Source organism: Choristoneura fumiferana, chromosome 21, assembly GCF_025370935.1.
Source record: "Choristoneura fumiferana chromosome 21, NRCan_CFum_1, whole genome shotgun sequence".
Classification (NCBI taxonomy): domain Eukaryota; kingdom Metazoa; phylum Arthropoda; class Insecta; order Lepidoptera; family Tortricidae; genus Choristoneura; species Choristoneura fumiferana.
The window spans coordinates 14,574,256-14,586,785 of NC_133492.1; the positions used below are offsets into that span (position 1 = coordinate 14,574,256).

Consider the following 12,530-nt stretch of genomic DNA (forward strand, 5'->3'; position numbering starts at 1 on the left):
AAAGATGGAGCAACGTTCATGTTGTTTTTCCTAAACCTACTAGGCCTTGAGGCCTCATCTGTGAAACATAGTTTAAGGGAAGAGAGCAGTCAATGGACTTCTCATTCCGAACACCATACTACACGCAACAGATTTGCTTATGGTTTAATGTACCGATTGCAGATGTATGTAATGTATTTCTGATGTCGCTATAACAAGAAATACTAAAAACAGAATAAAATAAAAAATTTAAGGGGTCCTGTACAACAAACGTGATTTTTTTTTGCCGTTTTTAGGGTTACGTAGGCAACTAGGAATCCTTATAGTTTCGCCATGTCTGTCCGTCTGTCTGTCCGCGGGTAAGCTTTGAAAAAATTCAGGATGGTAGTAAATATATCAAATTTACAAGGAAAATTATAGCGACCAAGATTGCTTGAGAATTATTAGTAGTTTAAGAGTAAATAGCAGCCTAAGGTAAGGTATAAAATATACCTAAACTTGGAAGATTCCGTACACATTGCGAAATCCTTAGAAAAATACTATTTGATTCTTTCGTAATGGCTACGGAACCCTATCCTGGGCGTGTCTGATACGCTCTTGGCCGGTTTTTGATGATGATGTTAAATGTTGTACCTATACATAATGGTACGGAATCCTTCGTGCGCAAATCCGACTCGCACTTTTTATAAAGCAGCTTAGACTGTTTTTAGTAAATTCTGCAGTTCTACAAGGAATCCTTTATATATTAACTACGCGACTTAGGTACCTACTCCATTTCTCCGTATGTGAGTACGTCCTGCTAAAATATAACTGGTTGTTATTGCCTAATATTATGCAAATGCATGTAATTTTCCCAACAACGTTTAGATATCGAAGCACTTTAGCGATTGACACATCCTCACAGATATACTTGCGTGCACGACGGCTATATTGGTGGACCACCAGCTTACCTTATTCATTTTCTGGTTGAAATTTCTGTAATACTACTTAACTTTTATTGATATAATACATAGAATAATGTTTGAAATTTGAAATAGGGGTATTAGCTTTTTTTAGGCTCCGTAGCAAAATGGCAAAACGCAACTCTTCTAGTTTTTCCTTGTGCGTCCGTCCGTTTGACACAGGCATTTTACACAAAAAGTAGGTACAAGACTTGTGTTCATGAAATTTGGAGTATCCTGCCTACCAAAGGTACTTTTTTGGAATATTTTTTTGAAACTTACAAATTATATTGCTTAGAGCTTAAGATGTTCAGGAAAAATAGAGGAAACAATCTCCAGCTTTTCCTACTAGGTTTTCACTATGTACTTTACAAAAGCCATCAGTGTCCAATTATAATTATTTCTTATGTCCTTCCCAGAGGAAGGATGTAGGTACGAGGCTAAGATTGGGTGTTAAAGAACAAAAATAAATATTTTTAAGAGGGGCACTCCATACATCTTCCATCTGATTATAGAGAGGTGCATTTATAGGTTTCTTCCTGTATCTTAGACTGGTTCTATATATTTTATTTCACACCATGGGGTAGCAAATGCACCCCCTTGCACCTCCGTCGCGGACCCATGTAGTAGTCTAACTAAATATTACTCAATTTTCAAAACATACCACCAGCTCTAGCTAGCTTATAGCTAGTTTGTGTAAGTTCTTCATTTGTCTAAGGTATTCTTTTTTCGATTTACGACGTACGTCTAAGTAAATCGTGTAGAAAAAATAGGTGCCCTATATTTTTGATAATCTGACTGAGGTATTAATTATATTTTATTAAGAATCTATCATATGGCCCAGACGGCAACAGATGAGTTTGAGATGAGATCTATGGGATGGGATGAGTGGCATAGTTTCTGTTGGTCGTTACTCGTCCGAATATGTCTGCCTCGGCCTTGCAATCGCCATCTAACGGTGATGCAATTGACTAATTCCACACCATCTTCGCGGCCCATTGGGCTCTGGATCGAATACAAATTGAATAGGTGTAAACAATCACCGAATAGAATTCAAATTATCTTTTTATGGTGCTCGGGTTACGTCACTGCATCGATTTGTATTCCAAGGTTTATTCGGATTCGTAGTTTTACTGTTATGGGTGACTTTAGTCAGCTGTTACTTGATCTGCATACAGAAGGGAAAAAGCATCTATTTAATTGTTCAGGGACCATCAAAATAGCGCATTACGGTGTCGAAATGTATTTATTTTTTGTAAATAAAAATAAAAACGTAATAAATCTTAAAATGTAAAAATATTAAACTATACTTATTATAAACTTTATACAAGAGTCGAGCCCAACGGCCAGCCACTTCGCTCGTGTTGGCTCCCAAACTGACTGTTGACAACCGAGATGACAGGCAAGCTGAATAAGGTAAGCTCTGATGTTGATGGTTGGAAGTTTAAGTCAGCTCGATCACCAATGGCGACTGGCTGGTCGCTGGGGCGTTCCAACCCGTTCGCGTGCATAGTCGCAAGTGTTGGATTTGGTGAGACAAGAGCCGGTGGGCCGACATCACCTACATTGTACGTGGCTGCCGGCCTAATTGTATAAATATTCGGCCGCTCCGGGGATGTTACGGATCCGCCCGAATAATAGAACATCCGAACGCAATTCGTGGCTATATCTTGGACCTACGCTATGCAGGACTAGAAGTAGCGGTTGACTCGGAATCTACCCGCGTGAGGAATGGTCAAAGGTTCCAATCACGGAAAGGTCCAGTCGATGTTGTGCGTTCGGAATCCCGTTAGAGACTTAGAAGGGGGCGCCGTAGCTGCCAGAGGGGGCACGAGCGGGGGCTCCGTAGGAGGAAGAGGGGCCGGAGGGGTAGCCGCCGCTGGAGGAACCGCTGGACTGCTCGAACTGCGCGACCTGGATGGCCTGACGAACTCCTTCAAGGTTGATGCCTACAACGCGACCGCCGCTGTAAGATGGCGCTCCGTAGGAAGAGGACGGGGCTCCGTAAGACGAAGATGGGGCGCCGTAGGACGAGGATGGGGCACCGCCGCTGTATCCACCGCCAGAGCCGGAGCCGGAGGAGGCGGAAGACTCTTCCTTAAGCAGGATTTGGCGGACTTGTTCGAGGAGCTGTTGGTCGACGTTCTGGCCTTCGGAGGTCTGGAAGCCGGAGGACACGGCGCGGTAGCCGCCGCCGCCGCCGCTCAGGCCACCGCTGAATCCACCGCTGAAGCCGCCGCCGCCGCCTCCGGACGGGCGGTTGTAGTTGTAGCCACCCGGGGCTTCGGCGCCGGCGCACGCCACCAACGCAAGGGCTATGCACTGTGGAAGACAGCAATAAACAATTAGTTGAATGTATAAAGTATTTAAAAAGTGTAGAAAACATTCAGTGAAACTTGTGACAAGTGATCGTAATAAGAAACGAAGAGACGTCAATTATGGATTCTTATTCGGACACAGCGGCCACTCGTAAATGCTAATGACGTGAAACGTGCATTGTCTTGCTTTCCAATCGTCGCATCTTATTTCCTAAATCTTTCGGAACCCGCATAAAGTGTATATGTAAATACGCGATTGTGAACTACCGTTGCGCAACCCGGCGATCTCATTGGCCAACGTTGTTTTTTTAGATCTTCAAGTCAAATGTGAAATTTGTTTTTGAGGTTCTCACGTGTATTGTTCAGGTCAAGTGGCAAAGGTTAAGCAACGTGCCTTATTCCTACTTATGTTTACTTTCTTTTTCTTAAAGCGTTACGCTCTCAGAACATATTAACTGTCTACAATTATTCAATTAAATGGTCATTGCTTTGTTATTATTTGATGAATTGTTTAACGACTAGGTATTAAACATGATGGTCATAAAACCGTGTCTAATGTGTAATGAAATCTGAGAATTGAGAATGTTAGCTGCAAGTGAAAGTGCACGAGAAAGGTCAGAGTTGAGGTGATATAGTGTCTCTGTTGCATCACAGATGCACAGCACCGCTGAAATGTTAGTCTGTTTGACTGGACCTTTGACACGGTAACATCTATTAAAGATATTATATAAACACCCAATATAGAGATTTAAAAGCGCTATTGAGTAGACACGAGTAATATTTAATCTAAATTCTAAAGCATATATCTCTTAATTGCACTCCAGGTCCTCAATGTAAAGGCTCAGCCTAGTTTGAGGACCGCCAGATAGTTTATTCTTGTATGATTTAAGTATGTCTAAGCGAAAGCGAATAAATGATTAAAAAATTAAGCACTAAGTTTTCACTAAAATGAAATTAGTGCTGGCTATGGTGAACTTAATTTTAAAACGAGAGAATTTTAAGAAACAAAAGACTAAGGCGATTCTCATATCGGCACGCACTGACATACTTTTTTTTATAACAGCGCTGCGCTCTATGGTCTTGATCCGTCGATGCACTAGACATTATGTAAGGCTTCCGCCATAGCGGAAGTCACGCCAGTGTCATTAAGTTCAGAGCTTTCGACGATCGCGTCTATGAAACTCAATCATGCTATAGCTATGCAGAGACAATGGTAATATTTCTCACTCATTTTAATGATATCCCGGATACAAAAAAGAAAACTCTTTAATTAAAATGTAAAGACATAGATAATTTTAAAGATGAAAATAGCAGGAGAGACTGAAACGAAAGATATGCAAGGCTGTGTTGCGAGGAATGTGTTTTTCATGAACCAATAGAAACGCTTCATTTACCTATCCTCGCACAGCACATCTGTGGTGGAAACAGCCGAGCGGAGCGAGGGTAGATACGAGTAAATGAATCTTTTCTACTAGTTCATGAAAAACACATTACACTAAAGGGTAATTTGTGTTCTTTAACGAAAAATAATTATTTGTTTTGATGATCTGCTGTTAAAGCAGTAAACTATAAGATTTATAGCCATTTAGTACTTAAGGTAAAACTTTATTACTTGCTAACTGAATGAGCAAAGGCCGTAGTGTTAACTTTGCAAATAGTTCATAAATTTGAAGTGTCTTTAAATTAGTTATGGATGTGCTAAATTAAAAATGAATATTTTATTATCCTTACTAAATATTAGTAAGGATAATAAAAATACGAAATAAATAAATTTATAATATAAATACGAAAGTGAGTTTGTATATTTATTTCTATGTTATTTCCGCTTTCACACCTTAGCTATTGAACTGATTGCCATGAAACTTTGCTTAGATAGTATTAGAGCTACATCATAAATAATAAGATACTTTTAATCCCAACAATGAGCTGTTTTCCCGAGGCATGATCAAAAGTATTTTTTGTAATTCTAAAAATATGATTAATTTCTACTTTATCAGTTTATGTACAACTTGGATACAGTAGCCACGTAGGCATAAGTACTCTTATTAGAAGCAACTTCTATCCCGAAAACGCTCGTGCCGAAAATACACATTTTTCAAAATACTAAGTTATACTTACCTAATTTTTACAGTCTCATTATTATATTATTAGTACCAGATGTTCAAAATAAGACATTCCATTAAAAAAAGTTACTTCTTTGTGTAATCTTCGATTTTGTAATATGGTGCAACAAGAATCTGGTAAGCTAGAAATGTGGTATTTTGAAAACTGTGGTATTCTAGGAACGTGCTATTTTAGGCACGTGCTCCCGAAAGACGGTACAGTTCCCGAAAGATGTCAAATAAATGAACTTTGGAAATGATAGTGTAAGTTTAAAAAAAATCTAATTTAACGCGAACGAAGCTGCAAACAACAGTTGGTCTTTAATCGAATATCACGCCAGCTATTTTATAATTTTGTAATAACTTTAAATATTAGTATGCAAATGAATTGAAAGAATACAAAAAAAAAAATTTTTTTAATGTTTTGAGTCGGACAATCAAATGTGATAAGTGCGTACGAACATGCACGAGTGACGGAATTTCCAATTTAACGTGTATAATAACGTCAACAATGACTAAGTGCTTCAGACGTATTATTTGCGCTGTCGTTTCTAGCCTCTTATGCTGCGTCACATTCATGATATAACTTAGGTTTATGACATAAGAAAATGTATTTCTAATTCATAAGTTACGATGATAATCGCTATAAAGTAAACCTTCGTTAATATTTACGCGAGCCCTTTGACCCGCGGTCACACGGCGTTGCACAAGGGAACGCACTTGGGCAATAGTTGTAATTGGCGTAAGTGAACGGAAAGGGAATGTTGGAGGATTCTTACCAAACTCAGCGGCCACTGGTCCATTGATTTAAGTTCTATACGTCCCACATTCGAAACGAAGATATTGCTACTGTTTAATTTTCAAACGATTGTGGGATAAATAAATGATGCTCTTGATAAAAATATATCAGAAATAAATATTATGTAAGTGCGTGTTCACTAGAATTAAGCGCACAAATAAAGACCTCTTCGCTATTCCTTTGTGTAATTGGATTTGATAAATCTTTACGACTAAACTTATTCCCTTTATTACTGTAGGAAGATCTTTGCTAAGTATGAATTCTTATAATCTAGGCGGCTTGCTCTATTAAGTCTACTAGGTACTTCAAATACTTTTATCTTATCAGAGCTAGAATAGTCTAAATTAGTATAGTGCTAGAAGAGACTTAGGCTATGAATAATTTGAGTTAGTGAACTAATTACGAATTGAACTAAACATTAAACTTCACGATGCAGTCTAGGATGCAAGGGATCGACACAGGTGGTGGGGCGAACTCTAATCCTGGAAAGGTGCTTCTGCAGCGGTCGAATCATGCCCCTAATGACAAAGTGAGGTGGAGAAATTTACTTAGAGTAATTAAATAAAACAAAATACGTCACCTAATACAGAATGAAATATAAACTCGCAGATAAAACTTAATGTAGCTCACAACTTTTGTATTGTAAGTAATGGGGCACGTATCTCGTACGATTCTTACTTTACTTCAACCAAAATATTATACTGACCCTGATCAGTTATTTTTTCTCGGCCACTAACAATCTGACTGAGTGACTAATCATCAACGTCCAGCCACAACCTTTGAACCCAGAATGCTGTAAAATTGCACAGCTTAGATGTCTCCTCGATGATACTGGCAAGCGAGGCGGAATTTTTCGGAGTTCTCACTAGATAAGAATTTTATTCAAGTAATTGAAACTACCAGTGCAGGCTAGTCGGATATCAAAAAGACAAACGGCCTTCACAAGCATCTGAGCCTAGCCGAAAGATTACTTAACTGCAAACCATTACCGATCTTAGTGATATCTTTAAGTGGATAATGATGATGGCACGAGAGTTCCTAATGAATATGTGACAAAAAATATTGACTAATGAGGCATCTGGTGTGAAACTTGATTTGAATAGAAGATTAACCGCCGTTTGAGAAAATTAAATGCTAAAAGCCTTTAAGAACACTTTTTTCTTTCTGTCGGTTGATTTTTTGCTGATGAAAGATTGTCACTGAGTGGTTTTTAAACTAAAATAATTTCTAATTATTTCTTTAATTTATATGGTTATTTTTTCGCTTAATCAAATTAGATATCAAAAAGCGTAATGTCCAAACAATATTTGAGGGTTTGAGGTAAAAAAGGTTGTTTCAGCAATAATTAAATGTGGGAAGAGGGTAAGGTCACTGTGTCCACTAAAACAATGGTTAGTTAAAAGAGCCGTCGCTAATTTCAATCGCTCAAATATTAGTAGATTGAAGCGGCTTCAGTTTTGAAAGATTGTAGTAAAAAAATATTTTTTTTCATTCATCGCTGCCGTTGGAAGAATAGCACACAATTTTTCTCATAGTGTCATTAACATGTTTTTTTTTTACCTAAATATTCCTAAAAATGTTGTAAAGTTCTGAAACCAATTCCAGTGCATCAATACAACAGTCCAATCAAATCACTTCCAATGAACCGAACACTTGTCAATAATTGACAATTGAATTCCAAAATTAAAACGATGCACTGTCGAACTTGATTTCGGAACGTCACAATCACTTGTCACTTGTTTTTTTTTTCTAATTCACTTGGCACGGACACTGGCACTGGACTTACCGCTACGAAGGCTTTCATGATGCTTAGTGATGGGTCACTTCGGTTACTAGTGAAGTAATGTGATGGTCTTGGATGGTATCAGGCACTATATAGCTAAATAGTGGCCGCGGTGGGGCGGAGAAAGGATAGGTATGGTTGTGCAAGTAAGGGAGATGCTACCATAGCGCCCGAAGAGGAAGTTTGTCTAATTGGAGGGCGTCATGCGATTTTTTTTCGATATTTTTTGATTGATGGGTGATAAGAGGTCAGGCGTACATTACCAGTTGAGTAATTTATCAGGCCGTTTAATGATGTTTTAGATAAATATTTATGCGCCATTAGAGTCGATTTGCACATACGATACGAGTGAGCTTCGCCAGCACGGACGCGCGAAATTTTCAATTTATTGACTTCTTTACTGCAGTAGTTAAGTTAGTAAAAGTGTCCTTTTTCAAATTGAAATTTTAATTTTTGCGTCTTTATAAAATAGTGCGGCAAAATGAGCAGTAAGTGTCTTTCAAAAATAATTTTACGTATTTTTTTTATAAAATAGTGCGGCAAAAGAGCAAATGGATTCCTAAGTATTAGGAATTACTGGATTACTAATGTATGGGCAAAAAACTTTTCCCAAAGTATCACATCCCAAAATATTTTACTCAAATTATCATTTGGCAAAAAATCATTTGCTAAAACAACTTATCGCAATTTTACAGTTAGTAATTTTTTTTTGGCAAATTATTGCTTCAAAAATAATTACTTAGTCATGTTTCATAATACCAAGTATCATTTAGTTTGTTTCTGTGGGGGACGCAGTTCTAACCTAACCTAACTTACTTTTCTGGTAGCAGTTGGTTTCTGTGGTTGGTTCGTGTGCGAAGTGTAATTTTGAACAAACATTTTTATGGAATATAATATTCGCAAAAAGAAAATGTTTGCTTAATAAACGTTTGTCATAATGAAACATGACAATGTAAAATTATGCCGAATGATAATTTTCGACCAAATTAATAAAATGCGAAATGTTAATATGCCTAAGATTCGTTTGGGAAATGAAACTACTGCGATAAGTTTTTTGGGAAGTTAAATTTGGCGAGAAATATTTTGCCGAAACGGCAGTACACCGGAATTACTGTGTGCGGAAAAAACATGAAATACTTAGTCATTTATTTATTTCAAGTATTATCAAAAAATCGGTTGGTTTTACAAGTAAGCTCAACAACAACATTTCTAATATCATAAACATGTTAGTTTTCTTTGGGAACAATGAAATTTTCATGCGTTTGAATAATTAAAATACCAATGCCTTTGCAAATAGTAAGAAACCGATTTTCACAGTAATTTACATAAACAAAGCCAAACAGTGATGCGGGCTGGTCACTAAAGAAAGGCATACAAACGTAAGGTTGCCACAGTTTTGAAATTATATTTAGCATTTTTGGGCTCTATATCGATAGATTAAAGTGCCGATAAATCAAACAACAAAGTTAATTAAGAAGATTCGCTTATGCATCTTAATTAGCGGAGTTTTCGATATTACAGTCGAATGTAGGCACCCAAGAAAGAAAGAAGGAAAGAAAGAAAAAAAATCAGTAGGATATTTAACACTAGGTATTAAGTCCACCAATCAATTGAGATATTTTTTATGGGTTGTCAAACGATGATTCCCAGCAGAAGAGACGACAGAGACAAAGGCGTACAGCTCACAGAACGATAAGTTAATTATTAATCTGGTTTAATTAAATTTAATTAATACATGTAATTATTAGAGCTGTATGTTAGAATTATTGGTTAATGCTGTTAAATATTTTGTTATGGTTCCCGATACTTTAGACACGACAACCCTGCTCTCATAGAGAATGCTCTTACGCACGTGAAACTACCCAGTTTACGCGTCATGTCCGTAATGTTCTACTGGCTTTACGCTGCGGTCCCGCGAAACAATGCAGGCTCTTTGTGGTATCATTCGACACATGTCGAACCATGCGTCAAGTGTAATGTCATTGCCAATCTGTTATGGCAGCTGCTATGCAGTCCTTACCATTGCTCTGAGGTCGTATTGCCTAACGTTTCTGATGCTCGCAATCGCAATCAAACTGTCATTTGATTGCGATCCCGAACGTCAGAATCGTTAGGCAATACAGCCTCTGGTCTCGATGTTTGGAAACAGAGGCCATTGCCTTGTCATCACAATCGCATTCGACACTTCTTTCTGTCACATAGTATAAGACGAAGGTAGAGCGATAGGGCGAAAGCGATTGCGAACGTCAGAGCGATACACAATACGGCCTCTGGTTATAATTGGGTAGTATCTTGGGTAAAAAAACTGTCAGTTGGATTATCAGTAAATTTTGGACATGTATTTTTTTCTTTGGACGGTCTAACATCATCTCAGCCTATTTACGTTCCACTGCTGATAGGCAGTAGTTCCCACGCGAGCCCATTGTGGATTGGGAACTTCACACATACCATTGAATTATTGCACAAGTGTGTGCAGGTTTCCTCACGATGTTTTTCTTCACCGTAAAGCTCGTAGAAATTTTCAAATGTAATTTCGCACATGAATGTAGAAAACCTCACAATCGTGCGGTGAGGTGAGGTGCGGGCCGGGGTTTGAACCCACGAACCTGCGCTTGAGAGGCGATAGGTCAAACCACTAGGCCACCACGGCTTCAACGGCTTGTCGATCAAACAGAAAGTTACAAAGATAAAGCGCGTCAAAATTCGGGACTGGGCGCCTGTGACGTCACGCCGTGCTAAAAAGTGTCGCACAGCTGACGGCACGCGGAACTTTACTTGGCTATAATCATCATAATTTTATGTTTAATTAGAGGTTACCCGCGTATACTATTCGGACTGGTAGTTACTTTTACTATTTCCGGAATTTTACAAAATTCCCCTGGGAATTCCCGAAATGTATATTCTTCTTCTTTATTGAGGTTCTGTTCAGAACAACTGTCCAAAATTTCAAAATTAAGCCCAGCAGTTGTAATTTTAAAATTTTATCCCTATCCCGTGGGGATATCGGGATAAAAAGTGGTCTCATGTGTAAATATGTATGTATTAGCTTTACCTTGTAATTTTCTCTCTGAGTACCTGTTTTCTGTATCGCTTACTCTTTCTGGTGTATAATAAAGAGTCTTTGTATTGTATTATATTGTAAATAATTAGGTATCTATTTTTAAAGTCGTCTTCGTCAAAAGCAGCAAGGCTACCACGAAACTCGAAACTCGAAGTTCGTATCGTACCGTCCCTCTTGCTCTCGTATTAAATAGTATAAGTGTCAGAGGGACCACACGACACGAACTTCGAGTTTCGAGTTTGGTAGTAGCCCTGCAGATTGGTGTTTTAGGATATGCGATTGAAGCTGGACTATGTGCCTTGAAACGTCAGAACAGTATTATCCGTTTCATGTGATTCGCACGTCAGATAATATATGGGTCGGACACTTACTTTAAAACTAAGAGGTAAAAATGATTTCTGAGCCGAATATACATCAAAACTGACGGCATCATGTCTCGGGCGATCCGTTTAAGATAACATCTATGACTGCTAAACCATATCCTAAGTCTAAATAGCCTAGCTAGAGGCTCCGAAATTATATGCTCGGCGATTGAACTTTCTTCAAATTTCACTTGTCAGTAATTATTTGAGGTTTGCGGTTTTACGATATAATGCCAACCATAAATATTGGGCTATAGACTGCACTGACTGAAAAGAAAGTATTGAAGCGACTAGTACTTTTTGTTGTCAAATCCTTAATAATCCCCCCTCTATCTATCCTTATCCCCTCTATCTTTAATTCCTTATATTTGTGTGTCTGTTATGTTTTCATGCAGGGCGGTCGTCTTGGCGATCTACCATCTCGAAGGGCATCGAATTGTTTGAGGAGGGGCGTCTTACGGCGTTAGACGTAAAACGCCAATTACGTAAAGAAAGACCCAAGTCCTCCTACACGTATACATACAACTCAGCTGGGCAACTGTACTGTCACGCGTGTAGGAGAGTATTTAAAAGTAAATTCGGCCTAGCCAGCCATATTAGAGCCCACAATAGGCGTCTTAATTCATAGAGGATAGTTTTGTGGGGTCGCCGTCATCGAAACCGATGAGGAGGACTATATATATATGTTTTCATGCATAAAACCGCTGAATCGATTTAGGTACATGAAATTTGGCGTGAAGTTAGTTTGAGACCCTGGAAAATTGCATAGTTTTCGCGGAATAATAATCAATAAACGAATTCTTAACAGATAATTATTGTTATAACAGATATATTTTTCGCCTCGTGTGGTGTCGGGTTAGAATTACACCTCTCCATTTCTTATGGATGTCGTAAGAGGCAACAAAGGTTAAGGTATACCGTAGGCGACAAGCTAGCAACCTGTCACTATTGTACCGTTTTTGTCAAACTTTAAACCTAAAATTGGTAAAAATGGCTCCGAAGCGGTAACGTTTGGTGTGATCTGCCTACCCCATTTAGGAATACAGTCGAGATAGAGTCGCGGGCAACAGCAAATTTTTCATAATTCTTCTTTTAATTGTCCGCATAAAAGTGCCAATAACTTGAAAATTATGACATTTTTATTTATATCATATTGGCCTAATTTGGCAGCTTTTTGGTTTATTC

At 38.3% G+C, this 12,530-nt stretch overlaps 1 protein-coding gene across 1 annotated transcript; it reads right to left on the minus strand.

Annotated features, from left to right (window-relative positions):
- Positions 1-2,147: 2,147 nt before the first annotated feature.
- On the minus strand, positions 2,148-8,001 carry LOC141439634 (uncharacterized). The gene is made up of 2 exons (XM_074103947.1): positions 7,926-8,001; positions 2,148-3,242 (listed from the first exon to the last, which is right to left on the minus strand). The coding sequence occupies exons 1-2, from the start codon at positions 7,941-7,943 to the stop codon at positions 2,718-2,720; spliced, it is 543 nt and encodes a 180-aa protein (XP_073960048.1). The 5' UTR covers positions 7,944-8,001; the 3' UTR covers positions 2,148-2,717.
- Positions 8,002-12,530: the final 4,529 nt, after the last annotated feature.